We start from the raw sequence: 26808 nt of genomic DNA, 5'->3' as shown, positions 1-26808 counted from the left end.
CACCAATACTTATCATCCTTCTACAGTTTCTGGCATTAATAAGGTACAGTAGATATATGAAGACTGGAGAACTTTACAACCAAATTGTGTGTTACTGCAGAATAGCAATCTATACCGGTAGCTTTAAAACGTTTGTGCCTTATAAATAGTTCTACATTTAAAGAAAACATTCACCCTTTTCACATAATTCCAGTACAGCATTCTATTGTGCAAAAGTGTAGAATAAAGTTACAGTATGTATTTTGCCTTTCTAAAATACATGCTTCTAACAGTATGAATGTTTTAAAAAATTGGTATTAACACCCTCAGTTCCTTTTGGTAAAGGAAACTGAAAAGAGTGACTGATATGAACCCCTTTGTTTTTCAAAATTTTGTAACTCAAGAAATTCAGTGACTGAGAAAGAGTATCTGACAAATACAGTGTTTTGACTCATTCAAAATAAAAAGTGAATGTTGATGTCTTTCTAATAGCTTTTTTCTAAAATTTTCCATTGCAGAGAATTTCAAAGTTTTCAGGCCTTGCTCCACTTTTGTAAGAAAACGCAGAAAACATTAAAAATTCTTCAAAAAAGCTGAGGGTTTATTCTGCCCGTAGGCCTTTATAATATTCTCCCATCATTCACTGTCAATACATTCAATTGAAAAACAACACACTCAGTAGCATACAGTTATTTTTACTATGGCTAAAGCACTAGTACAAAGAAGGATCTTTTCTACCTTTTTGTGTATTTGGCCATATCCCAGGGTATATATATAATTGCATGCTCTGGGGGCAAAAACTGGTTGAGATATGTCACGGCAGCAACAAGCTCTTCACTAAGAATCCTTTCGTGCTTTCTTTTTTCACGTTCCTTTAGCAAAAAGAGAAGGAAGTTAACAATACAATTTTCACTAACAAATGTATGTAACCCATATACATACACATGTATGTATATATAGCAGAAATTTAAAGAAAATTAAAGTGGAAGCTGTAACAGCAGGCAGCTCTTCATAAATGCTACAATTAAGTCATTAAGAGACAGAAAAATCTAAATATTCTGGGGTTTTAACAGTTGATCTGTATTAGTAATAAAGGTCACTTGTTTCAACTGTGCATAACTATTGCCTGAAAAATGGAACCCTGTAACAGCAAAGAAGGGCACATGGAAACAGAAGTAGTAATAGAAAAATAAATGGACAAAGACAAAGGAGAAAAAAAAGGACAAGCAAAAAGGAGAATGTCCCATTTAATTCTGGGGTACAAGAAGGCAAATTCTTCTCCACTACTGACAGGAGATGGGGAAAAAGAGCTACCACCTCCCAGCTTTGCAATAATTAAAAAATATAAAAAAATAAAAGTTCAGTTTTGTTGCCATTCTCTGAAAATACCAGATATGTGTTGGTACTCCATATATTAGCATAGCTTTCCTCTCAACTTCATCCAAACTAAAACTTCTACTGAACCTACATTATAGAAACTGCTTTAAATATATAACCTAATGCATTCATTACTAATTAACAAACTTCCAGCACAGACACATATAGGAAGACATAGATTTATATCCTATAAGGATGCTGGGGAGGGATTCTTCATTAGGGGGTGCAGTGATAGGACAAGGGGTAATGGGTTAAAACTTAAATGGGAAGTTTAGATTGGATATAAGGAGGAGGTTCTTTACTGTAAGGGTGGTGAGGCACTGGAATGGGTTGTCCAAGGAGGTTGTGAACGCTCCATCCCTGGCGGTGTTCAAGGCCAGGTTGGACAGAGCCTTGGGTGACATGGTTTAGTGTGAGGTGTCCCTGCCCCATGGCAGGGAGGTTGGAACTAGATGATCTTAAGGTCCTTTCCAATCCTGACTATTCTATAATTCTATGATTCTAATCACAGAATCATTAGTGTTGGAAGGGACCTCTGGAGATCATCTAGTCCAGTAATAAAGGAACACGAACTTTAACATTTTAATATTGAGCATCTAGGGAGGGAAAGAAAGACACATTTTCAGCCACTGTATCAAAAGCCCTGTGAATAAAAGCATATAATGATTCACGTGTCAAGTTCATGTGAGCCTAGACTCACTATAGCAATGGCTTTTGAAATCTATGGCTGCAAGATATAAAATAATTTTGTCGACAAATGCTATCCTGTGTTGATTCCACAGAGTCCTGGATGGTCTTAAAAACACCCCTACACAAGAAAGCTTCTAGAAATAGAAAACAGATTATCTACTTCCATTTATTGCAACTTAAGAGTTTTAAAACCATTCCTTTTGAATTTTCCCTGCTTTTTAATACCAGGAATAGGTCCAGCATGTACATAAAAGGTCCTTTTTTTCCTGAATATCGTTCTACAACATGATAAACGATTTTTTAAAGACAAAAAAGAAGCAAGATATGATTCAAGCAAAACAAATCAATATATTAAATTCAAATATGGAAACAGCCACCACCACAGAAAATGGCTGGACCAGAACAGAAAAAAATGAAACAAAAACCACCACAGTACATATACAAGGTGTAATAACCAAAATTACAGTGCCACCCAGAACCCAGGCTTTCTCCTCAACTTATTACACAGGATTGAATTGAATTACTGCAGCAATCAATGAAGCTCCCCCCATTAGTCCAGTCAGGCTGACAATGGCAATGCCTACCAGCTAATATCAAAAGCTGCAGTCTTCTATTCCGCTCATACTTTCATAACTCTACCAGGCAAAGCAAAATAAAGAAGGTAAGTCTTTATCATAATATTTCAAATAACTTAGTCGTCAGTGTCAAGAAGCCTACAAACCTCACTTTGCATGAAACTGTACTATTTTAGTGGTTTTAGTGCTCAACTAAACTTATTGGTAAATTTATTTGGACTTACATCTAAACAGTAACAGAAAAAACCTGAAAACAACGGCAAAAGGTTACTGTAAGAGGGCTACAAACATGGTAAACTTCTTTTCTGAAGAGTGGTAGTGGAAGCACAGCTACGTACTATACTGCATGGATGAAATTTCTGAAGAAAATAATGCATTTGTGAGCTAATATTAGTTTAGAACATAATGAAAAAATACATAGAGACTCTACAGAAGTATAATATTAAAATTAGAAAACATATAGAACATACTAAAATTTTTGTACCTTCACAAGATTCAAAATAATAATGGGAGAACCAAATCTCTGAAGCATTTGGTCAAAGTGAAGAGCTGCAACATGTGCAAAAGGATCTCCTTGGTCCACTGCAATAAATACATAAATTCAGGAGAATATTAGGTAAGCTGCAGAGTCACTTAAATAATTTTCCCCTAAACGTACTCTTCACAAAACACGTTAACTCTTTGATAGTAATGATGCAATTACATACTTCCCCCTCTTTTCATGCAAAAGCTGTTAACAAAAACCTTCCCTTTTCCAAATTGGAAGCAACTTCTTCACCCAAACTTGAATGAGATGCTTACACAGAACAATTATTCTGGCCCCACTAAAGTTAGCCCAGATGTTTTCCACGATTTTCAATAGGCTCAAAATTTTATTCACAATACAAAAATACATGTAACTGACTTTGCATGCAAAATAAGCATCAAGAAATCTGACATGGTCAAACAGAAGTTTTTGTATTCCATTTCTGAATGTGAAGTCTAAGACAGAGATTGTTTTCTATTCAGTTTCACCAAATACAAACATTCAACCATATAAAAAGCTGTATGCCATGATGTTTATTATAAAGAACATTGATCTATCTTAGCTTACGGCTTCACAAAGAACAAATATATAGATCATTCATTTTTAGTTTTCACTTACTGTCTCCGGTGTTCCTGTAGGGGAGAACGCTAAATCTACCACAAAGAATTTGTACATACATGTTATAGGTGGCTTAGGCATCATAGTTGAAATATCTTGTGACCAGTACAGAGGGACAGATCCTCGAACCTGAACATAGGATGAGTAACTTCCCGCAGAAAATGACATAACTGAAGCATCATAAAGTATTTGTTCAGTTTCTACTTCATTAGCAACATCTCCCTAAAACAAACAGAAATACATGTGTGGTATAGACACGACACTTCAGGGCTGTATGCATTATAGAGAACTGATCATTACATAGAATTAAACTGTAGGACACCATATCACAGTAGTGAGAACACCACTGACAGTTAAATTCCCACTTGTCCCTAAATGCATATTATCAGATTCCCCCCCCACACACATTTGGAAATAACATTAACTGTAAGTGTAAAAAAATCATTGCTGGTTAAGACTTATAAGAACAGCTCAATTAAGAATATGATAACATTATCTAATAGCATAATTTACAGGCAAAACTGTAACGACCCTCTAAAACATTTCAACTCTCCAGTCAGTCAAGCTCAAGCTTTCATATAGTTGGGGAGGGTACGAGGGAATCCCTAAAATCAGGTTTAATTTACCTCACAGTTTGCTCCTCGTTTCAGAAAACGTGTTCCAGCAAATTTGCTTGATCTTCTAGCTATCAGAGTGACGTATATAGGGCGACCATAAATTAACAGTTCTTGAGAGAGAAGTTAAGGTTTACATTTCACATGCAATTTTTCATTCACTTACTTTAAGCACAAATTCTTAAAAAAGTGTACAAAACTGAAACATATGATTTCCTGACATGTCCTTAACGGTGATGAGTACTGCTTTCAAACTTCTTTTGCAGCTGGGAGAGAGCATAGGCTTTTTCAACAATGGTTTTTAAGAACTCTGAAAATGGAATCTACATTACATCAACCACTTCTCACATCATACAGAAGAGAAGTATTTCTATTTTATGAAGTGGCAACAGAAGTGAAATAGGCCCAAGATTCATGATGGCCACCAATGCTTTGGTGAACACTGGGATTGAAGTCTGGGAGCTTCTATTTCCAGATTAGGTACACCAGTCACCCTCTAATTATTTGCCTGGAGAAGTAGATAAATTTGCAACTACTTAGGTAACAACAACTGAAAACCAGAGACGAACAGCTACACATGCAGTGGTGGCTTCCTTTTAGGCTTTTTTTTAAAATTATTTTATTAAAAACAAACAAAAAAGATAGAATGAGATGTCTAGCATGACTACCACTGCTTACTTAGTGCAAGGGAGGCACAAGAAAGAGGAAAGAAAACATTTGTTCATCAAATACCTAGAGCAAAGACTAATGCCACACATGAAGCATCTGCAGGCATAATGCTTGTGGTAAGATCCTCTACTACTACACTGATTAAGTAAGACCACAGATGAAATAGTGGTATATAAAAAATGGAACTTGCTTTCTGTCTGGGGTCTAAACCAATGACCAGAAGCCTTATAATCATAAAAAAACCTAAAATCAAATTTTACAGACACCACTAACCTTAACTTTACAATTGTATTTCCTTGCCCAGATACTTTGTTGACAGGCTTTTAAACAAACACTATGCTCTTGATGATTAAATTAGAGTGTGTCTGTAATACACTAAATTCTTACCAGGATGTTGAGATGGCATCTTTTTGGAGTGTGATATGCATTTGGGCTTTTTCTGCTAATACTACAATACACATAAACCCATTTACTCATTTCAAATAATACACAGCCAGGAAAAAAAGGATTTTCAGATATCCTAGTATTTACTTAACTCTACTTGAAAAGCAGGCCTAATATTCTATCATCATCTTCAACAGAAACAGAATAAATACAAGAATATCTGCAAATCTCAGCTACTAAAAAATGTTTTAAAGATTAGTGAGAGAACATTTCTGGGTCAGCAATTCAGTTCTGTTTAACCCCCCTCCTCCCCCCCCCCCCTTTTCCTCAAACATATGTGAAAAGATACAGCTGAGCCTTAAAATCCTCCCATGTTTTTTATTACTAAACCCCATGGTTACAAACCGTGTCTCTCTGAGAATTCTAACAACATAACTGTGTTTTTTATTTAGCATAAAACCTGAAAAAATAATGAAAATAAAAGCCAGCCAATAACTCTAAAAGTGAAAAGTATTTACATGACAAAGAAATCATTCAATGTATTTCACATATTCAAACTTTTAAAAAATTTTTTAAAACATTCCTTACAACAGTAAAAGGATGCTTGATTGCCCACAGAATCCATGAATAATATACAGCAGCCAGTCACGATGAACAGTATTTTTCACTGCCTCCAGAAGCTTGCCATTCCACACATACTTTTCGTAAGGCTTACTGCAAATTCCAAATACACCTAGGAAGTTGTTACAATGAAAACACATTAGCAATTAAGAAGCAAGCTTTTCTGCACTGGACTTTCAGAATCCAGGTCACTGGACCTTCATTTTGATTTTCCTTTGATTGTAATTCAGTGTATCATTTACCCACATCTTTGAAGTTTGCCAAACACAGATAATGTCAGGCACATGCTGAATGAAGTTCAGCATTTATGAGGATCTGCAATTTTTCTATAGTTGCCAGTCACTGAAGTATGCAAGTGTCTTCATGCAGAAGTTTCTGATATTTACAGTACTGAAAAGAAATCTCTGCATAGTACCAGCAGAGGATTTGATAGTAAGGGAAATAAACCCAACTGTAAATTCCAGTTAAGGCAAAAACACTTTCATAGGAGGACTTTATAAGCTTTCCAGTTCTGAGTTAGCTCTGGAGTTATCTATTAAGCTCTGGAAGATCACATATATCCCTGGCCACCTTCACAAAAAGCACATCAATCCCCTTGTCGCATAATTTAGAGTGGTTTTCCTGATAAGCAATGACACAAGAAATGCAGCTATTGTAAACCTGCAAATTAAAATTCAATTTCTGATATAACTGGAACCTAAGTCTTTTTCAAAATTTAAGACCAAGATGACAACTAGCACTAAAAGCTGATGAAAGGAATTAAGTGAGTCTTGAGGAAAAGGAAAAGGACAAGAACTCATATTACCTCCATTTTTTGTGTAGTTTTAGCAAATTAAATTTCTGGCACGGTAAGTTATATCATAGCAGCATGTCAATTAGCACAGCCTCTGCTGGGGGAAGAAGATGAGTTCGCCTAACAGACTGAAACTGAAAATGCAGCTGTTGAACAAAATGTTGCTACCTAGTCATCAAACTTACCATAAGCCCAGGAAAAAATGATACAACCATTTAGGTGAAGGAATGTATACACTCAGCAGAACCTGGCCGCAAGCACTAGTTTGGCTTCCTACTCATTTCTAGCAGCATTGCTTTGGTGAAAATTTGTTCTTGAATGGCAGATGGCTATTTCTTAATACATATTCTATCATATGAAGGATATGTTACTAATATCTACTGGAAATCAGCACACTGCCGAGTCAAGGTTATGGCATCTTTTTCTCCAAAATTTTCACAAAGACATAGAGATGACATTGTATGGATTCCTGAGGGATCCTGCACATAAGAGCCTTTATAGCAGAGGAATTATTGCTCCCTCCACTATTTAGAGTTTACTGCATACAGCATTACCTTTAGGCTTTTAAATGACAGTATGAAAAATGTTAAAACTATTTAACATAGAAAGCTCCAGCATCAGAGACAATTACTTGCTTACCTAACACTTATTACCATTCTCTGAGCTGCAGTCAGTGTAGGTCTATTCTAGGTGATGTGATAAAAGGGTGTGAAAAACAGGTGGACAAACAGTGTCCAAGTTTATCTTGCATAAATTTGGGTCTGGGGCTGTTTCGAACATTTCTGTATTTTAACTATGTGCTTGTCAGACCTTCAGAGTACCCTTTACAGGCACAGAAGGCAGGACCAATAAATTCTTTCTTCAATGCCTTGGAAGATTCATTTTGGTTAAAAGAGGCAGAAGTCATGAAATTCACAGTATCTCAAAGAACCAAAGTTACTTTAGGACAAGTGGGATTTTGTATCATGTTTCTCTGTGTATTATATTTTGTGTGCAACAGAAATTACACAGCAGGTGACTACAAATCAGGGTGGTAATGCAGAGAGGCTGTTGAGCCTCTATAACCAGTAAGATTCAATAAGCACAGATCCAGGTGTTGCATCTAAGCTGGCTTCCACATCAAGTTCACAGTTTTAAGCAAAATAGCAGGCAGACTTGCTACAGTAGACAGTACAGCACAGCAGACTTGCTCTACCCTATTTTTCTGCTTATAAGTGATGTACCTAAAAGGCATGGTGTTCTATTAGTAAAAAGGCTACCTGAATCTCCACACCTGTTTGAGACCACTTTTAGAGCAATGTATTCATTACGAATCAAGCGTAGCACTGTACTCACAATTAAGGAAAACATGGTGCCACATATGTAATAGTTAAAAAAAAAAACAAACACAATTTTGACAAGCATTCAGATAATTAGTCACAGGGCAATAAAACTAAAAACCATCAACCTCAACAGAATGAAATCTATTATTAAGAATTTCAGGAGAACTTTTGTATGTGAGTGTGAGCAAAGGAAAAGGGAGAGAAAAGTTTTCCTGTCTGACTGGTTATCTTTACACCCTTATGAATATGTTGATCCAAAGTGATTCAAACTGAAATCAATAGTTTTTCTCAGACCTTCTGATACTGCTTACTACATCAAATTGATACTAACATCATGTAATTCCTCTGTCATCAGTATTTTCCAACACAAATAAAAAAGTATATTAATCAGTCATTGCTTCCCACACTTTGTAATTTATTCCTATTGGGAGTCTTACAAGTCAGTTGAATAATCAATTGCTGAATAATGTCAGCAACTTCAATTATCTCCCGGAGCTGCAATGTAAATTAACAAAACAATGATTAATCACCTCTAGAAATTGCATTATTCAAATGTCTGTAATTGGGACTTTACATAATCTTTTATTAACTCAAAACTGTTATGAGACTGGTGATCAATACAAAAGACCCAAATGTTTCTCTAAATTTAAGTGGAACTTACTCTAAATGTACTCTTGACCAACATCAGTTTAATTAGGCATACTTGCTTACCACTTCCACCCTGTGTTGAAAGTCCTTCATCTTCAAATATATCAAAACTTTCTTGTCGGGTCTGGGTTGTTTCAGTTTTTAATGTCTCAAGTGGCATTCTCAGGACAGTAAGATTGTACTGAAGGGAGTGAGACAGATCATAGCTGTAACTGATAGAAAGTTACCATGTATTAATAACTATAGATGCATGGGACTTTTCTGAAAGCCCTTAGTCTCCCATCTGTTTATTTAACACTCCTATTTTATCCATTAAAAGAATACTTTTGAACAAGATATACAGATTCAGATTCTATAATGGCAAATAATGCTACTGATTTCCAAAATAAGTTTTCCAACATGGAAACTGTTTACAGTACAAATAGTTGAAACTGTATTTATATTCTTCTTATAACTGAAAACTGAACATGCCTTTTGAACAAAGTATATAAAACAAAATTCACTATTGTCCCAAGAAATAGTCCTGAAGATCAAAAATAGCTATTCCATTGGAAATACCCATACAGACAACCTCACTTTTCTGAGTTTTAAGTAAGTACTATGCTCTAACTGCTACCTGAAGTCAAAGAAGCCAAGGACTCCATATGTCCTCAAATTTGTGGTTGCAACACAGATGCATCTTAAGACAGTGGATGCAGAATAAAGAAAAGGTTGGTTTTGTTTAATTAGTTCCATAACAGTAACAAATCATGCTTCTCATGGCTTTTATACTGAGAACACTCTACACTAATTGCTAAATTTTATAAGCCACTAAGATTCATCTCCCTAAGGAGAAACTAAATTTACATAACACTTAAATCAGAAATAGACACAAATTTCCATTTTAGCCTAATACAACATCAGTAATTACCTTTACTATGAATGACTTATAAAAAATAATTTTAAACATTGGACATTTAGATTTATCACTAATGATAACAAAGCCTAACCAATATATTCACTGCCTTTTCATAAGAACAACCTGCCATGCTTATCTGTTAGGAAAAATGAACCCAGTTTGTTACATGCTTAGTTTGCATATAACAGAATCTTTAAACAGTATCCCAGTAAAAGAGTTGCTCAGGCTATTCCTCCATTTACCCCTTAGACCAAACGTTTTCCTGTAACTACCCTCTAATTCTGTTCAGGATTAATATGAAAACCATGCAGAAAAATATGCTATGATTTCAGCCAAGAACAATTTAAATTAAGCTTATAAATGTGTTTATCAGGGAGTCATATAAAACCCTTGTCCTTTCCCTTATATGCATGACCACAGAAACAATATACATTCATCAACTCTGAGCAGGATAATAAAAAAGGAAGTTATACAGTGTTAGGGCTGAGAGACAAAGCACAGAAGAAAAACTCAAGTTTTATGCTATAAAAAAGCCTTTTCATGCAAAACCACAACACAGACATGAAATTTTGGTAGCTTTGTCTTCACAGATACAGTCGTGCCAAGAAGCCTTTATTTTCCAAGAGGAAGTATCTTCTAGAATGACACACCTTTTGGTACCCTCAAGAGGGTTTTTTTCATTTACCTTAAGTCTTAAAGGCTTCTAACTAGTACTGACAGGTTTACCACCATATTTCCCTCATTTTTCTGCTGTCCCAAAAGTATCATGTGTTATAGTAGCTAGGACACAGAAACTTGTCTTAGGTATGGTATTTATGAAAAAATAAGCAGGAGAATCAGTAATGCCTAGAAGGCCCTATGAAAGATGCACCTGGTGCTGGGTGTATCTTGGATGAGGACCTATTCTCTACCTTTGTGAATCAAAGCAAAGCTTTATTTCTGGAAAATGGGATCAAAACCCACAAAATGACAGGACAAGCAAACCCTCTGAAATTATAATACTTTTGCAAAGAGAGATAACCAGTGTAATCTGGCAAGGCTAAACAGTCGGTGGAAACAGTAATTTCAGTGTCCACCTTTTACCATGCTACTAATAGTTCTATAGTTCATGAAGACTGTATTTCTAATCAATTTCCTGAAGGAGAAAGCAGGTTCAAAAGACACAGATGAAAATGGACAAGCAGAGTGATCACGTGTCCTATTTCCCCAGAATACTAAAGATGTTGGTTATCAAAATACAAAAGCAGAATTTCATAACAAGTGTAAGTATATAATTTTTAAAAGGAATTATTAACTAATACGTACCTAAAGTAAAAGTTGCTAGAAAGGTCCACATTTTGAAAGATTCTCAAATACCTAGCAAAACAATTCAAATTAAAAGGGAAATTTTTAGTTTAATCAGACAGTTCCAAGAAGTCATTCAGTGAATCTCAGAAATTAAACTACATATAAATATTGACTCTTGCCATATGTTCCCTTTGTATCTTACTGTAGCTGTTTTGACAGGTAATTCCACTAGAATGTCAGCATCTGGATTAAATAAATAGTGTTTTTGTTTTTGTTTTGTCTTTTTTAACCCAGTGTCTACTCATGTATGTACTCTGCTTATTTAGGCAGTTGCAGATAAAGTTGTAGTGCTGTTTTCCACACACGTGGGTCAAATTCTCTAGGTCCTATGCAAGCAAACACCCAAGAGCACTATCTAGGAATTAAAGATTTTCAGTTATTCTCAAATAAATGAACAAGTATTTCAAGATGCTGTACCCTTGCAAATTCTCAGAAAAGAATTTGCAAATTTGGTAACACTCTATAAATGAAAAAATGGCTAACACCATAAACATATAAGGTTAAAGAATACAGTCTGCTTCATTCTAAGAGGGAGACTGAGGTTTACTATCAGTCATACAATAAAGTGGAAACTTTCTGAGTAGTTCCCATTGCCTTGATTTTATTACCTGACATCAGTTTATCATAATCCATCACTTTTTGACTACTCAAACTTGGTACAGAGTGGAAAGCAGTTTATTGATACCATGTGCTGGGTATTTCCCCCACCCCGATAAAAACACCACCAGAATGTGGTTGTACATTGCTTACAAGGCTTCCTTGCAAAGGCTCAAATTTCTTTTTTTACAAAAAAGTAAAAAAAAAAATAAAATATTAATCTCTTCAGGTGAGATTAACATGATGCTAGAGATACTAATAGAAGAATTGTACTCTGAACAATATAAACCAGTATTAGTATTATTTTGCTTTTGTAAGAACAATGCTTATATCAGATGCTTCCAGGTGCATATTTGCTAGGATGTAGGTTTGACACATAGGCGACATGAAGACATGGACAAAAAACTCTGAAAGACTGTAATAGTTGTTTTACTCTCCAGGTTAGAGGCCACAGAACTTGTGACTGATTCTCCATCCTTCCATGATAATTTATCAACTAAGATAAAATGGCTTGAATGACATACTATCAGAAGGAAATCCATGACTGAAATTTCTAGTTGCAGTTCACCACTGCTTAGAAAATGGTCAAAGAGTACCACCATTATTTACCTGGCTTCATCAGGATGAGTGACTCTTACAGAGTCATTTGGAATGTAGATCATGCTTGTATCTTCTATTTTATATATTGCATGACCTCCAATATCTGCCATTTTTCTTCTTTTTGTTATTAATACAATATAATAGCCTTCTAAAAACCTGACAAAACCTGTTAAAACAGCATTAAAATGGTATTAGTTGGATGTTTGTGTTGATCTGATCAAACATATTCAGAAAAATGGCATCAGAATTGTTCCAAGACTTCACAGAATTTTTGTTCGTTCATAATGTTACGTACACTGTGCATATATATACACATACAGAAATACAGATACACATAGACAGTTTTAGTTTCCCCCAGTAGATGTCAACCAATGAAGTACCCAGGTTTTACTTATTTTGCCCCCTTCCACTGTAAATATTTTTAATATTAGGTAGCAGAGTTAAGACATCGAAAATTCATCGAAAGTTGCTGTCTACTTAAGACACATGTATATTTGCTTTTTACAGGAAGTAGAACAGGCAGTGTCTGGCTTTACTGCCTAAAACCAGAGACTTCAGAAGCCCTCACCCTCATTCCCTAACACTACAGGGCATAGCCGTTCTTCTTCACCAAGTTGCTTCTTTGGATGTCTCTACTACATATAATTAGGAAACATCATAACAAACTTTCCAATGCAATATAAATGTGTAAATTAAAATTAGAAATAGAAATACCTAAATATCCCTGAACCCAAATGTGTTTCTAATATAATATAGACAGTGATACAGTGGTATTAAGTTGTAGTAACTAATAAATCGCACAAATTAGCTCTTGGAGGTAGCTGCTTTGATGGGCTGCTACTAGTGAACAGCCTGCAACTCATTCACTACTGCACTGTCATTAAATCATAGAATGGTTTGGATTGTAAAGGACCTTAAGATCATCTCTTACGATCTATTCTCCAGGCTGAACAGCCCCAACCTTCTCAGCCTGTCTTCATAGCTCCATGTCCTTCTTAATCTATTAAGTGGGGGGGTGAGGGTAAACAACTCACAATTCACATTTCCAGTTGTATTTATATTCAGTTCTTTAGGTTTTATTATGAATTAAAGAAGGATGAGCAAAGCACACATTTTACTCCCTGTCACTGCTGGAGTCTGCAATGTGATCGAATGAACTGCAATATTTTCTTCTGCCTTATTAGCCCCCCTTGGAAAAATGCTCTCACCTGCACAAGGAGAAGAGATCCCGCTGACAAGAGAAACACATCTTCCAGCTGAAACAGCCAGACTATTGAATTTCAGTTGTTAAATAGCAAAGTTCTTCCTGTATCCTCCAGGTACTGAGATCACTTATATGGACAGTCTCTATCCTTTGAATTTTACCAAAGGTTATACTAAAGTCTGATAGGCAACCCAGCCTTTGCCCTTGGCTTGATTCTCTCCATTTAAAAGCAATTTCTACTTTTAAACACTATACACTGAACCAGAACTTAGGCTATCAGGCTTCCCATTCTGAGTGCAATGAATGCACTGCCTCTGGCTAACAAAGTAACTGAAGAACAGAACAAAGATGACTTTTCCAATTCCACAAAAAATACCAGACCTGAGCCAGGAGAAAACAAACAACCAGTGCACTCCCTGAAATTACATATTTATACAGCTTAGACAGGATCAAGATGGAAGACATCTAAAGCATATAAGAGAGCATGTTACTTCTAACTAAATCATCCAGAAATAGACCACATCTGATAAGCAATGCAGTTGCCCAGCTACAGTTCTGTTACAAACTCTTCTGTTACAAAGAGTACATATAAACAAATACACAATTGGGATGGTAAGTCTTCACTGAACATAACCACATTCCAACCAAATATCTTTCCACATATTTAGACAGTGAGCACTGATAGCTTGTGCAGAAAAAAAAGCCAATGCTGCAAGACTGTTAGTGGCTTCTTTATGTTTACCCGTATTACCAATACTCTTAATATGAAATATAAACCTCATCTCACAAATTTCTGAAAAGAGGATCTACTGCTAAGATCCAAAACACTCCATGGGCAAACAGAATATAGAAGAAATTTTGCTTAATCTGCCACTTTAGGTTAGAATACTAATAATATTTTCTACACTCCAGGTGTTATGAAAAATTCAGGAGCATCTTTCAAAGTAATTGCTTTCTCCGCCTTGTCTGCAACTTTGGATTTAGATGTCCAGTTATATACTAATGCAGATAAAGCACAAAGTATTCTTGGGAGCTGTGAGAGCACACATTAACATTTACTTTGGAGACATCACTCATCAATATATTGACCTCAACATCTGGCAACAGGCAGGAGAGTAGTGACTTTCAGATGAAATTAGAAGCTGTTAAATCCCTGAAGCAATTCTCTAGGATTACGGAGATCCGATCAGCATTTAAAAATTCAGCTGACATACCAGTCAGCTATACTTGTTTGAATATACACACGCACACACACAAAAAAAACCACCTTTACACGTGTCACTGAAACAAACAACACACAAACACACACAAAAAAAAACAAACAAACAAAAAAAAAAGAAAATCAAATCATTCTAACAAAGAATGTCAACTTTTGCTTTCTTTTAAAAAGCATTCCATGAGCTCTGGAATTCAGAAGGCAAGGTTCCACATGATTTGTAGCTTACAATGAGTTGAGTTGGGTGAGATCTTCAACCAAGCTTTTAGAGTTTGGCTGTTTCCTAGATCTATCCCTTAACAGCAAAGAAGAGATTAGTAACAGTACAAATCTCACCCTTGTACTGGCCGCCTGTTTTCACAAAACACATAGAAACGTACTTATCTTTAAGAAAGAAACTTCTCAGTCGTAATCCAGTTTAAAAATAAAAATAAAGGGAGAGAGACAGAAAGATACAGTGTGACACAGTAAACCTCATGTCAAGAAATAAAAGATTTTATAAAACCAAACAAAACACTTACCTACTACACCAAAAGCAGAGACAGCTCGAGATAACCCAGAAGAGCCTTTCTGTCCAATTTTCGTTCTGTTTCCCAGATCTAAACGGCCAAGAAGTTCCCTCACCTCTTGTTGTGTATACACATGCTTTAAATTAAAAAGTCACTTAAGTTACTGCTTTGGTCGTTAAATGGTATTTCATGTCAAAGAATAGTAGAATTTATCCAGTATACAATAAACCCAGTATCTCCTCTACATCCTCTGTCTCCTTTTTCAGTCCTACCAACAAGTAGAACAAGAACAAAATTCACCATCCACTACAATAGAAACAGTCATGGTCACATGTGAATCCAAACATTTCTAAATCTTAAGTGTTAAGATTCTCAACCATAAACTTTCTGGAAAGAAATCAAGTTTTATTCTATTGTGTACATTAAAGCTCTTGCTGCTATTTATTTTGCTTTAGATATATCATAAACACTAAAAATTTGGCTAGATTACAATTAAACAAATTTTGCACTTAAAACAGCAAGGCTGAACATAAGAAAAGCACTGGGAGTATATACATAATAAACCAAAAAACCTGGGAAAATCTGATCAAGTGAACCAGCTGTCTGGAGATCTTTTGGCACTCCCTTACTTGTCATTTTCATGCTAACATGCATCTGACATGAGGGAAAGCTGAGAGAGTTGAGACTGATCAGCCTCCAGAAGAAAACGCTCAGAGAGGATCTTACCAATGTCTATGAATACCTGGTAGAAGGGAGTAAAGAAGTCTGAAGCAGACTCTTCTCAAGTGGTATCCCATCAGAGGACGGGAGGCACTGGGCACAAATTGAAATACAGGAAATTCCATTCAAGCATAAGAAAAAGCTTTCTTACTGTGAGGATGGTCGAACACTGGAACAGTTTACCCAGAGATGACATGGAATCTCCAGCCATACTCAAAACATGACTGGGCACGACCCTGGGCAACCTGATCTAGTTGACATTGCTCGGAGGATGAGGGCAGAATTAGGCAACCTCCAGAGAGCTCCTTCAATCTCAACTGCTGTATGACTGATTCTGTAACATACCTTTGCTGAAATGGATTAAATGTGTAATATTTTAATTCAGCTTAATATGGGTAGTATTATTTGGAATAACTGGGGAAAAAAAATAAAATTGAGAGGAGCACTCACCTTATCATCAATTACAACCAAATCCTTTGGTTCAGTGCGATCTATTTTCAAAACACGGTATTTGGTTTCTGCAGGATTACTTCCAACAAGAAAATACCGCTACATTAAAAAAAAAAGTAGTCAGAATATTATACAAGATAAAGCAACCAAAGCCCGTTGTGACATAAGACTTCAACAGTGTCATTTATATAGTTTCTAGACTAGATCCATTTCAACTAACATAAAATATATAATATTCCATATGGACTGTTCATAAACTGGTTTAGACATCAATACCTTAGGAAGGTATATTTGTATACAATCAGCCTTTACAATTTAAGACTTCAATCTCTTCACTGTACAAGGAGGACAAAAACATAAAATTCAAAAAAGGTGAAAAGTTATGTAGAGAGGGGAAGAATGTAATTTACACCAGGCACTGTCTGACTACACCCTGCCCAGCCATCACTGTCTTCTCGTTTGCTTTATAAAATTTAGCTGAAGCCTATGAAGATGAGTTTGTAACTTCTCATGATCTAAACCTACTGTTTCTATGTTATAGTCCATTGTTATTTCTGACAACTGGTCTTTCTTAGTCCATACTAAACACAGGAAAATTTTAAGTACTTAAGTACTGCAAGTCTTCCTCATTTTTTATTTACATTTGCTATGATAGACTTAACACCAATGCTCTTCCACAACAATCAAGTTTAATTTCACCACCCATCCTGCTTAAAACCATACTTTTTGTTTAAGAAGTTTAGCTTTATTTCTCATTTAAAATATGAAAGACCACTGATAAACATAAAGTGTCAATTTCTCATTTAAGCGAATCAAACTATAAATTAATTTTTACATTTAGAGGAATTAACAGTAAACACAAGTTGCACTACTGACTTGCTAGAAGCAGGTCTCATTTTACTAATTCACGTAATCAGTGTGGTGCTACCACACAGCAAGGTGTAACTCATTAATAACGTTCAGCCTAACAGGAAAGCATGGCTAATTCATGTGGATCTATGCAGCTAGCTCGTAACTTTAAAAGTCACATGGATTTAAGACGTGGGAAAGGAAATCAATAACATTCACACAGACCTCAGAATTTTGTGAGTTATACCAATCAGATGTCAAGAAACATATTTAACTGTCCAAATGTTTAAGGTGAAAGAACTTTAAGCCCTCTTTAGCTTCCCTGAAGTCACAAAATATCTAGTCAATAAGGTCTAAAAAAGGAAATAAAATACTTGAAAAGCATAAAGGAAACACCACCAGCTCCTGGCTTCACCTTGATACACTGACATTACAATGCTTACTGAGCAGCAAGTTTTGCTGTTTACTCCCAAATAATAGTAAAGAAGGCCCTCCAGAGCCATTTGCCATCACAGCACTCCCTTATTGAAGGCCTTGAAGCAGCACTTTGTCACAGAAAACCATATCCTACTGTTTTTTTCAGCAGCAGGGTGCTGCTGTGCACAGCCCAGGCTCCCCAGCCTGCCTACTCAGAGTACCCTGCACAGGAGATCCCTTAAGGCCAAAACCTGCCCTTCCCAGGAGGGAAATTTTAACAACATGGAGTGAGTTAGAGACTCCACTGCATGGCACTGAATGGCACAGAGGTGGAAGATAGAGCTTTTCTGTATCACCCACCACCAAGACATTCCCAATCACCAAGACAGACACCTGCTTAGACCATTCCACCATACCATGGTAGAAGATGAGTGGGTAGAGGAAAATACCATATTCATTTGTAACAGAAATTATAAGTTAGTTTGCATTTTAAGAGTGCCACTTCTCTATTTGTAGTAATTGTTAATTAAAGCTAAACAATTTTAATTAGTCCATAATACTACAGCACAGTTCAGTGATCTCCTCCGATGTACAGCTCATTAAATGAATGCAATTTCTTCCCAAAGTGACACCTATGGTTACCAATAAATCATCCTGAATAAAAACAGTACAACTCTAAAATGCTTGTCCAAACAGCAGTTTGGACCAAAGACAACATTTAAAATTGGAACACAGCACATGACACACAGGAAGAGAGAGACAAAGAAAGGGATACAGAGTTGCAAATGTTATTACTAAAGAAGTTCAGCTGGATAGTTCTCCCATTTTCATTTTAATAGACCAATAAAACACAAGGAAGTGCTATGAGGAACACACCACTCGCATCACAAGCAGCTGCTATAGTGAGCTACACACAGCTTCAGTGCCAGCTTTAAGTGCTGGTGCTGCTGCTCAGAACAGCAGCAGAATTAGATTTGATGAGGAGTATTTGTATTCACAGACTAGGGTAGCAACCATCATAATGAATGGTACTTAACAAGGTCTCCTAAAAGTACTTTAAAGACTAACTTAGCAGGATTGCTTTACATTAGAAAGCTAGGCTGTGTAATGTATTTAGGAAGGTCAGTTAAGAACAGCATCAAAACCCAGGATCCATGGACTTAAAAAGGCTACCTTCTTAGAAAGCCAGGCAATGGCAAATGTCTGTTTAGCAAATGGGAATCTTACCCACTGCATGTTAGAGGACATTCCTGTGGAAGTTATAAAGGAAACATCTGCAAAAACTTTGGAATTTGGACTAGTCCTCAAAACTAGGACCACAAAATTGGACTTCCAAAGTTTTCAGGACTGACTAACAAACAACAACCCAAAATTACTCTAAAAACAGCACTGACGCTGGCTCACATTCAACTTTCAAGATCTGAAATGAAAACAAAGATGAAATGAAAACCAACAACACAAAAATTAAACAAATAAGACATTTCAGCATTAGCTGCTTCTGCTACCTAATTTATGCATTTATTGAACAAATAAGTCTGTCTTACTGGATGATACGGAGCACAAATAAAACCATTATCAGTGACATGTACGACAATTAAATTTGCTATCACATGTATAGTAGGAAAGAATAAAGAAAAATACCAAATCAACACAACACTGAGCATGTAACATCAAATAAATTAATTTCTGAGGTTGTAATATAATTGTAAAATTAATCAAAGCTCAAATGTACTGTACTGTTTACAACTATTTTGATTAATACAAGTCATTTTGGTTAAAGAAATGAGAACCACAGATGAGCTGTAGAAACCTTTCTCAGAGTTTCTATCCTTATTCTCTTATTCCACTTATAACTAAGCTGAACTGAATAAATTGAAGCATGTTTCACATGTCCCAAACAATTCCACTCCACAGCAAAACCACCACATTTAGATAAATGGACAACCTTGACCAACAAAGTACTTTCTCTGCAGAATACTACACAAGGAGAAACTGCACAGGCTTCCTCATATTACTTTGTCAAAGCTCTTCAATCATCACCTGAGATGAAACATGCTGTTTCCAGGTTTAGTCTGCCCTTGGCCTTTGCTGAAACTTGGTAAGTGCACTTTACCAACCGCAGCAGTGCACCACACAGCTATGAGATCTGTACTGAAGCTTAATTTATTGCACAATTATCACTAAGCAACCACAAAATAGGAAAAATCATTTGTCCCTTCCACCTGGGACTGAGTTTTAACCAAAGCAATCTAATTGAAAGGCATTACACCCTTTTTATCAACCTTTTGATTCAGCCATACCAATAAAAATTGCTCCTTCTAAAAGGAGTCTAAACAAAATAAAAAAACCTTACTGCAACTTGTTGTTTATAACGACAGGATAATAGTTCTGTAATAAAACATTCTGCCTCCGGACATTTTTTTTTTCTTTAAGATTACTTCTTAGAAATGCTGATCTAAAACTATTATTTGGTTCCTTGTATAGACTAATTATCATTAATAAATGTTAGCATTGTAAAGAACATTTTTTCACTCATCAGAGAAAAAGCAACACACAGCTCAATCAGCAGGAAATAAAAGTGCAAATACACTAGAAGTTATTTAATATGGCAATGCACTAACATAGACAATTTTTAAACCTGAAAATAGCATAGAGAAAACACTTAGACAAAATGCTGCAAAAGTTACCCAGTCAGCCCAAGGAAATGTCTAAAACCACAAAGCCCTAAGGAAGCATGGTGGCTTGCACCTGGACAGCTGCCAGACCCCCACCCAGCTGCTCTCTTGCTTCTTCTCACAGAGGCCACCCTGCACCCCTCCAGTACCTGGGCACCCAATACATGAAGGCATTTACACGCTAATCACATTCTCTGTCAACACACTGGGCTGCCAGATGTGAAAAATCTTCATGTAAACAATGACTTTGGATCAGCACATTATCATCTCACTACTTTACTTTACGCTTAACTGAGCGGTGCAATGGTAACTGTCACCTGCCATCAAACGTCCACCCTCCTTCACATGAGGCATAAAGTCATGCAAGAAAAAGCCTCTTCCTCAAATTTTTGTGGTAGCTTTAATAAATACTGAACTTGACTGTAGATCAGAAATCTTCAAAGCACAAACAAGGTATTAAATAGTGTTAAAAAAGATACAGGTTCAGCCTTTTTTCTCTACTATACCAAAGGGGAGAAAAATAATTATACCTAGACGCAAGGTTCAGCATTCTTTCTATAGAACCTTCAGCAATTCAGGAAGTATTTCTTTCATCTCATAGAATCTGGCAGAATGACATGAAGAAAAGAAGAGAGGGTAAGCCAGGCAAAAAGAAGTACATAAAAATAGCAAAAATTCAGTTAATGTGCTGTCTACTTCCTGTAATCTGTTGAAGCTGTTCAAAAGAAGCTCTTTCAAGACGAGAAATTTTAAGAATACACCCTGCCAAGCACCACTCTCAAGGCATGTAGAAATTGCTACCCACTCTGCATCCTACAGCCTTATTTCTCAAATGAATATGGACAGAAAATGTGTTCTTTTACCTACTCCTGAGGGTCATCATAAATTCTGGCTATCTTGTGCTCTGAGTATCCTAATTATTTACACATTTCAAAACTCTAAGCAGAGCTGACTCACATTTTGGGTTTATAACATTACTGAAAATACTTAAGTATATTGGTCCTAAAACCACTACTTAAAAAATAAAAATAAAAAAATAAAAAAATCAACCCTACCTATAATTCCTTATTCACTCCACACTAAGTTCTCTACTAACCTCCTTTTTTCCATTAGCGAAGCCAGAGATTTTCCTTATGGCACTGCACCTCCATACAGGATTTGATTTAAATGCATAAGGCCACCTATTTTTTTAAATGACAATGTGCAAAACAACTGGGTTAATCTGATAGCATCTTTGTAAGTCTAGACTGTATTTTATGCAATTTACCTCAATTTTCAATTACTTTCGTACAGGACTTCAAAATGGATTAAATATTCCGCTTGTCATGTTCCAGTCTAAGCACCACCCTTTACTAGAGCATTTAAAAGTATTTACAGTCATTCCACTGTTTAGTATGCTTACATCTTCAAATATGCAAGTTGAATATATTTAATTTCATTTCTACCCAACCACTGATGAATCCCATTTTCATAACCTTATTCTTGTTACTCATTTTATCTTTACCCTTATTCTGTACAGTTGTACTCAAAGTAAATCCTTACTCTAAACAAGGAAATATATTCATTTAGTTTTAGGACCATAACAAACTTTGTTTTGAAAATAAAAAATACTGATAGAAAATACCTATTTTTCTTCATCCTGTTGATCTAGTGACTATGTAGTGACACCCAGGAGAAAAGAAATAAAATGTAAATTACCAAAACAACTTAGGTAGATGTTTGAAAGCACATCTTTCTCATGCAGCGTGGTGCTACCACCTCTGAACTTTATATTTGTCCTGCCTCCATAGCATATACCCTTCAAAACTTCTGTTCCTATCACTGCTATTCCACCAAGTATCTGTTGTAATCATAAATGGTCTCAGATCCCACATACACTAGTTAAGTTTCTCTATTTTTTTGCCATACATCTGGCAGCACATCAAGACATTTAAGACAGAAGAAGTACTTCCCTAAGTTTCACAAAACTCCTTCCCTTACCCCTACTCCATACTCTACTCCATTACATCATTACTATTCCTGGAACATCGCTACAGAGGGAATAGGACAGTCAGCAGAGAGGGGCTGTCTTCTGCTAATGAAATCATTCCAGAGAGACCAAATCTCACAGCCACTTCTAGCTAGAAAATTATGATAACTGATGTTTGCCCTGTAGATTGTTTACTACTTTCAACATTTTTAAGTGCATCACCTAAGCACCTATATAAACCAATGCATTATTTTTTAGAAGAAAATGAATTTAAAACAAACAAACAAAAAAAAGAAAGCAAAATAAGACAAAACAAACAGTCTTCCCTGGGGTAAAAGGCAGAGAAATCTACAGGTAATTATGCTAGCCACAATGCTTAATAAGCTTCGAGAAGTCATTTGGATACTGTGGAGATGGAGAATGTAGAAGAACATGATTAGAATAAAATAATATTAATTAAGCCTCATAATGTCCTGAAAGATAGGCAAGTGATATGCCTTTATAGCAACTGCACAAATTGACTTGTTCAATGTCATACTTCCTATGAGGAATGATAATTTCCAATGAACTAACCTACAGCTTTCTGGTGGGCTTCATCTGGGGGATACACAGAACTTTCTCCTGAAGAAGAGAGGAAAACATTTTTTGTTTCTTATTAGTCATATTGCTGAAATATCTTTAGTGCCCTCTGGCGTGCATTTCAGCAGTAAATGTATGTGTAAAATGAAAGATAATTGGCATTGATCTGAACACAACTGTTTCAGCTCATGTTTCTGACTACTTCTAAACAAGCCTTCAACTTCCCAGGACAGAGAGGAGATACAATTCACAGCTCCATGGTATTTATTGACCCAAAGCATTAGTTTAAAAGGGAGGTCTCAGCAACTATGTTGCTATAAACGTTAATAGAAAATATAGAATTTTACTCTCAATTGCTTCAATCAACATTGTGAATCCAGTTCTCGCCTCTACGACTCTTCCTTGTTTGACTGCAATAACACTACCAGAGTTTCTCCTGTTTGACTTAAATAATGCTACTGTATTCATAACTCAAAAGAAAAATGAACCCAAAAACCCCTCCGTAAACCATTTCCACATTCTCATCCATGTCACCTCTTTCTGCTTTAATAGGAATAAGCAGTACAATCAGTGTAATCTCCAGTGTTTCTCCCACTGCTGACAATGTAAGTCATTCCTTGCCCATTCAAGGTCTCCACAAGGAATCCTAGGATACAGTTTCAAATTACACCACATCTGATAAAATGCCAGGTCCCATGTACTTTCACTGTATCCAGCAAGTATATGGCCTTAGGGAAATCAGAGGAGTAACCTGAAACAGGAGAAAGCTATTAAATTTTATGTCTGGGTGATGTTTCCATCCTATCAGTGACTAACTGTCACAGCTGGCAACTACATGATTGTGGGACTTAACGCAAAGAAGGATGCATGACAAGTACCCTGGGGAGAAGTGGGAACTTCAGTCAGCAGCCAACATGACACTGAATCAGCTGTAACAGCAAATCTCCCTCTGAAATCCTCTGTGACCTGGTCAAGTCTGCCATTGACATAGCAGAGTCAGTCCAGCAGAGAGCTACAAGAATGACCAGAAGACTGGAGTACATGATGGATTGGGAAAGACTGAGAGAACTGGGTTTGTTCAGCCTTCAGAAAGCTCTGGCAGGATCTTACTGCCTCTAAAATGATCTAATGAGAAGGTGTAGGTAAGACAGAGCCAAACTCTTCTGGGGGGTGAACACTGGATAGACAAGATGCAATAAATACAAGCTGAAACATGAAAAATTCCAACTTACTATAAGGAATTTCCTTTTCTAAACTATGAGAGTGATCAAGCAAAACATGTCTGCAGAGGCTGCAAAATCTACATGTTTGGAAGCATTCAAACCTCATCATGCTCTTACTGAAGCTGCTTTGAGCAGGAGGCTGGACTGGACATGGACTGGACAATGTCCAGAAGTCCTTTCTAAGCCACATTAGTCTGTGAGTTTCTTTAGTGCATCAGCTGTTTTCAATAATTACACTAAAATTATTCCCACAGCATTTTTCCTTTAAAACAAACAAACAAAAAAAAAAAACCAAAAACCACAACCCAACAAAAACCCAACCACCAAAACAAAACAAAAAACTACAAACCAAAAACGACTAGAATTTGAATATCAAAACTCAAAAAGTTGCAATTCACACCTTTTTATTTTTTAAGAACATAACCACACTGAGGGAAAATACTCCATTTTTCATCACCTGCAAGAAGCGACTGAAGAAACAGCTTTGAGACACTGTTAGTCAGCTGAGGTACGTCAGATGGCACATATAAATCCCTGCATTTCATAGCTGATCAACACTATCTTGCCTCCTGAAGTGATAGAACTGATGGATTTGCCCCTTACTGAATTCTGAACACAGGAAAGCGTGGGCAAACCTGTCCATTTGGGTGGATATTGCTAGCTACCACTAGCCAGATTTAAAATCTGTGGTTCCTGAACTAACAGGATCAGCTTGGAAGGCCTTAGAGAACTGTAGCTATCAGACAGAACCCAAAAGCATTGTACTGTCTCTGAGACAACATACACAGCATGTTGTCTCTCAGCACTTGCATCTTACAGCTCAGAGAGAAGTACACCAGATAGCCAGGCATGCCAGTCACAAAAAGCCAAATCTCAGCTACCCGAGAAGTAGCATGAGTTATGACCCAAGAACAACTAAATTCAGGAATCATATTTTCCCACTGCCCTCCTCCCATACAGCATTAATTTAGCTGAAAATAAAACGTTTTCCAGCAATGCTGAGAAAGATTATTAAGACAACTATCAAAATTCCTGTAGGCATAAGGGAAAAAAAGTAACATTCTGGAAACCAAGAGTAATCTCAATTTTCTTTTTTTATTTACTGATACTAACATTTCTACACGCTTTAACCTTCCTCCTCCATTTTCCAGGCTGTTTAATGGGGAACTGACACAAAAGAACAAGTCTATTTCTAACAGAATCAAAGAAGTCAGATTCTTCTGTGTATTGGGACCATTCACACAGGCAAAGATGTGTTCCCTTCAGTGCTACTTTTGCAAGCTTTCAAGAGCCTACACTGACTTCTGTATATAAACTATCTTTCTACTACCACTGCAGGTAACAACTGAACTTAGAACTAACTTGCATTTAAAGCTATAGTACCTAACTCTATCCAAAACTACCTCCAGCAGAAAAAAAACAACCCAACATATTAAGAGAAAAGAAAATCCACATAAAGACATCTGATTGGCAGCTAAAGGATGATAAATACAGCAGTATTATCTCAGGTTATTTACACCACCAGATTCTGACTCACATGGTACTCATCACATGGCTAAAGCAGTAATTACCACTCAAACCTTCAGTCCACTTTGCCCATAGCAAACGCACATCCCTACTGTTTCTGCAACAGGAGATTAAGGAATGCTAAAAATCTTGAACGGCTTACTGCCAGAGGTCAGACTTGAAGACCCGGGAAGTTGCTCCACAGCCCATCTAGATCATGAGACCAGAAATGTCACAGAAGTAATACAGATGGGTGCAGGTGGCAACCACTTTAGCCATACTGTTTAAATTCTTAATTCAAACCTTTAATTCTGGACAACTCTAGCTGTCCAGTTTTAACTCATCACAGGACAAATCAGCACTATTACCCTACGTGGCAAAAGCCACACAGAACAAGCAGGCAGTAACAGCAGGAGCCATGCGGGGCCTAAACTCCGACAGCTCACCCGCCGCAGAACTCACGCTGCCGGCCTGCCCCACTGACTGGGCCTTCCGCGTACAGCTCGGCGGAGCTCGGAGGGCTGGCTTGGGCACCCCAGCCGCACGTCGGTCAGAAACCGGCTCTTCGCTCAAGCGCAGGGACACGGTGAAGTAAACTTTTATGAGCTGTTGGTAGGTTTTCATGTGTGACTCGCAGCGCGGCAGCTTCTACCGCAGGGTGCATTTCCCGCCCCCCGGGAGCGGCGGTGGGGCAGATGCTACTTACAGCCCTGGTCTCGTACAGCACCAACTTCTGCACTGAGCTGATCATGAGGGCCGCCGCGGCCGGCATGGCGGCCGCGCAGGGCTCCAGCCTCGCCCCGGCACCAAGGCACGGCGTGAGCAGGAGAGGAAAGGGGTGCCCGCCGGCAACCGGGAGCGCAACCGAGCTCCTGCTGAAGGGGCGTGTGGAGGGACGGGACACACGGGAGCTAAGGACTAACACTAGCCACCCACACACCAGACGGGTGGAAGCCGGAAGTGGGGGGTCGCCACCGCGCAGGCGCGGCCACCGGCGGGCGACAGAGAGCGGCTGCGCCGTCGCTCCCGCGGGGTGGTGGAACCGGCGGGGCGGGGCGGAGCGCGGAGATCACCAGGGCAGGCGGGGCGGTGCGGTGCTGGCGCCGTCAGCCGCTGCTGTGGCCCCTCAGGGTCAGCACCAGGAACAGCTCCGCAGCCCCCGCGCGGGCGGGCTCTCCGCTTTCAACCCCCTCCCGGGGGGCGGGGCGAAGGGAAAAAGGCGGGGCGAAGGGA

At 37.4% G+C, this 26808-nt stretch overlaps 1 protein-coding gene across 1 annotated transcript in view; it reads right to left on the bottom strand.

Annotated features, from left to right (window-relative positions):
• The window catches only part of FIG4 (FIG4 phosphoinositide 5-phosphatase), a 67908-nt gene extending 41356 nt beyond the window's left edge, over positions 1 to 26552 (bottom strand). Inside the window, exons 1-11 of the mRNA XM_061366807.1 lie at positions 26282 to 26552; positions 16358 to 16456; positions 15200 to 15323; positions 12268 to 12424; positions 11020 to 11070; positions 8880 to 9028; positions 6037 to 6165; positions 4392 to 4492; positions 3825 to 3987; positions 3106 to 3203; positions 718 to 851 (exon numbers count right to left, since the gene is read on the bottom strand). Of these exons, the coding sequence (XP_061222791.1) occupies positions 718 to 851; positions 3106 to 3203; positions 3825 to 3987; positions 4392 to 4492; positions 6037 to 6165; positions 8880 to 9028; positions 11020 to 11070; positions 12268 to 12424; positions 15200 to 15323; positions 16358 to 16456; positions 26282 to 26347 (1271 nt within the window). The 5' untranslated portion in view covers positions 26348 to 26552. The remainder of the gene's footprint in view (positions 1 to 717; positions 852 to 3105; positions 3204 to 3824; positions 3988 to 4391; positions 4493 to 6036; positions 6166 to 8879; positions 9029 to 11019; positions 11071 to 12267; positions 12425 to 15199; positions 15324 to 16357; positions 16457 to 26281) is intronic.
• Positions 26553 to 26808: the final 256 nt, after the last annotated feature.

This window comes from Neopsephotus bourkii, unplaced genomic scaffold (assembly GCF_033783945.1).
Source record: "Neopsephotus bourkii isolate Nb327-2 ecotype Australia unplaced genomic scaffold, CSIRO-AGI_Nbou_v1 NB_1358, whole genome shotgun sequence".
Classification (NCBI taxonomy): Eukaryota; Metazoa; Chordata; class Aves; order Psittaciformes; family Psittacidae; genus Neopsephotus; species Neopsephotus bourkii.
This window is presented reverse-complemented; position numbering and strand designations above follow the sequence as displayed.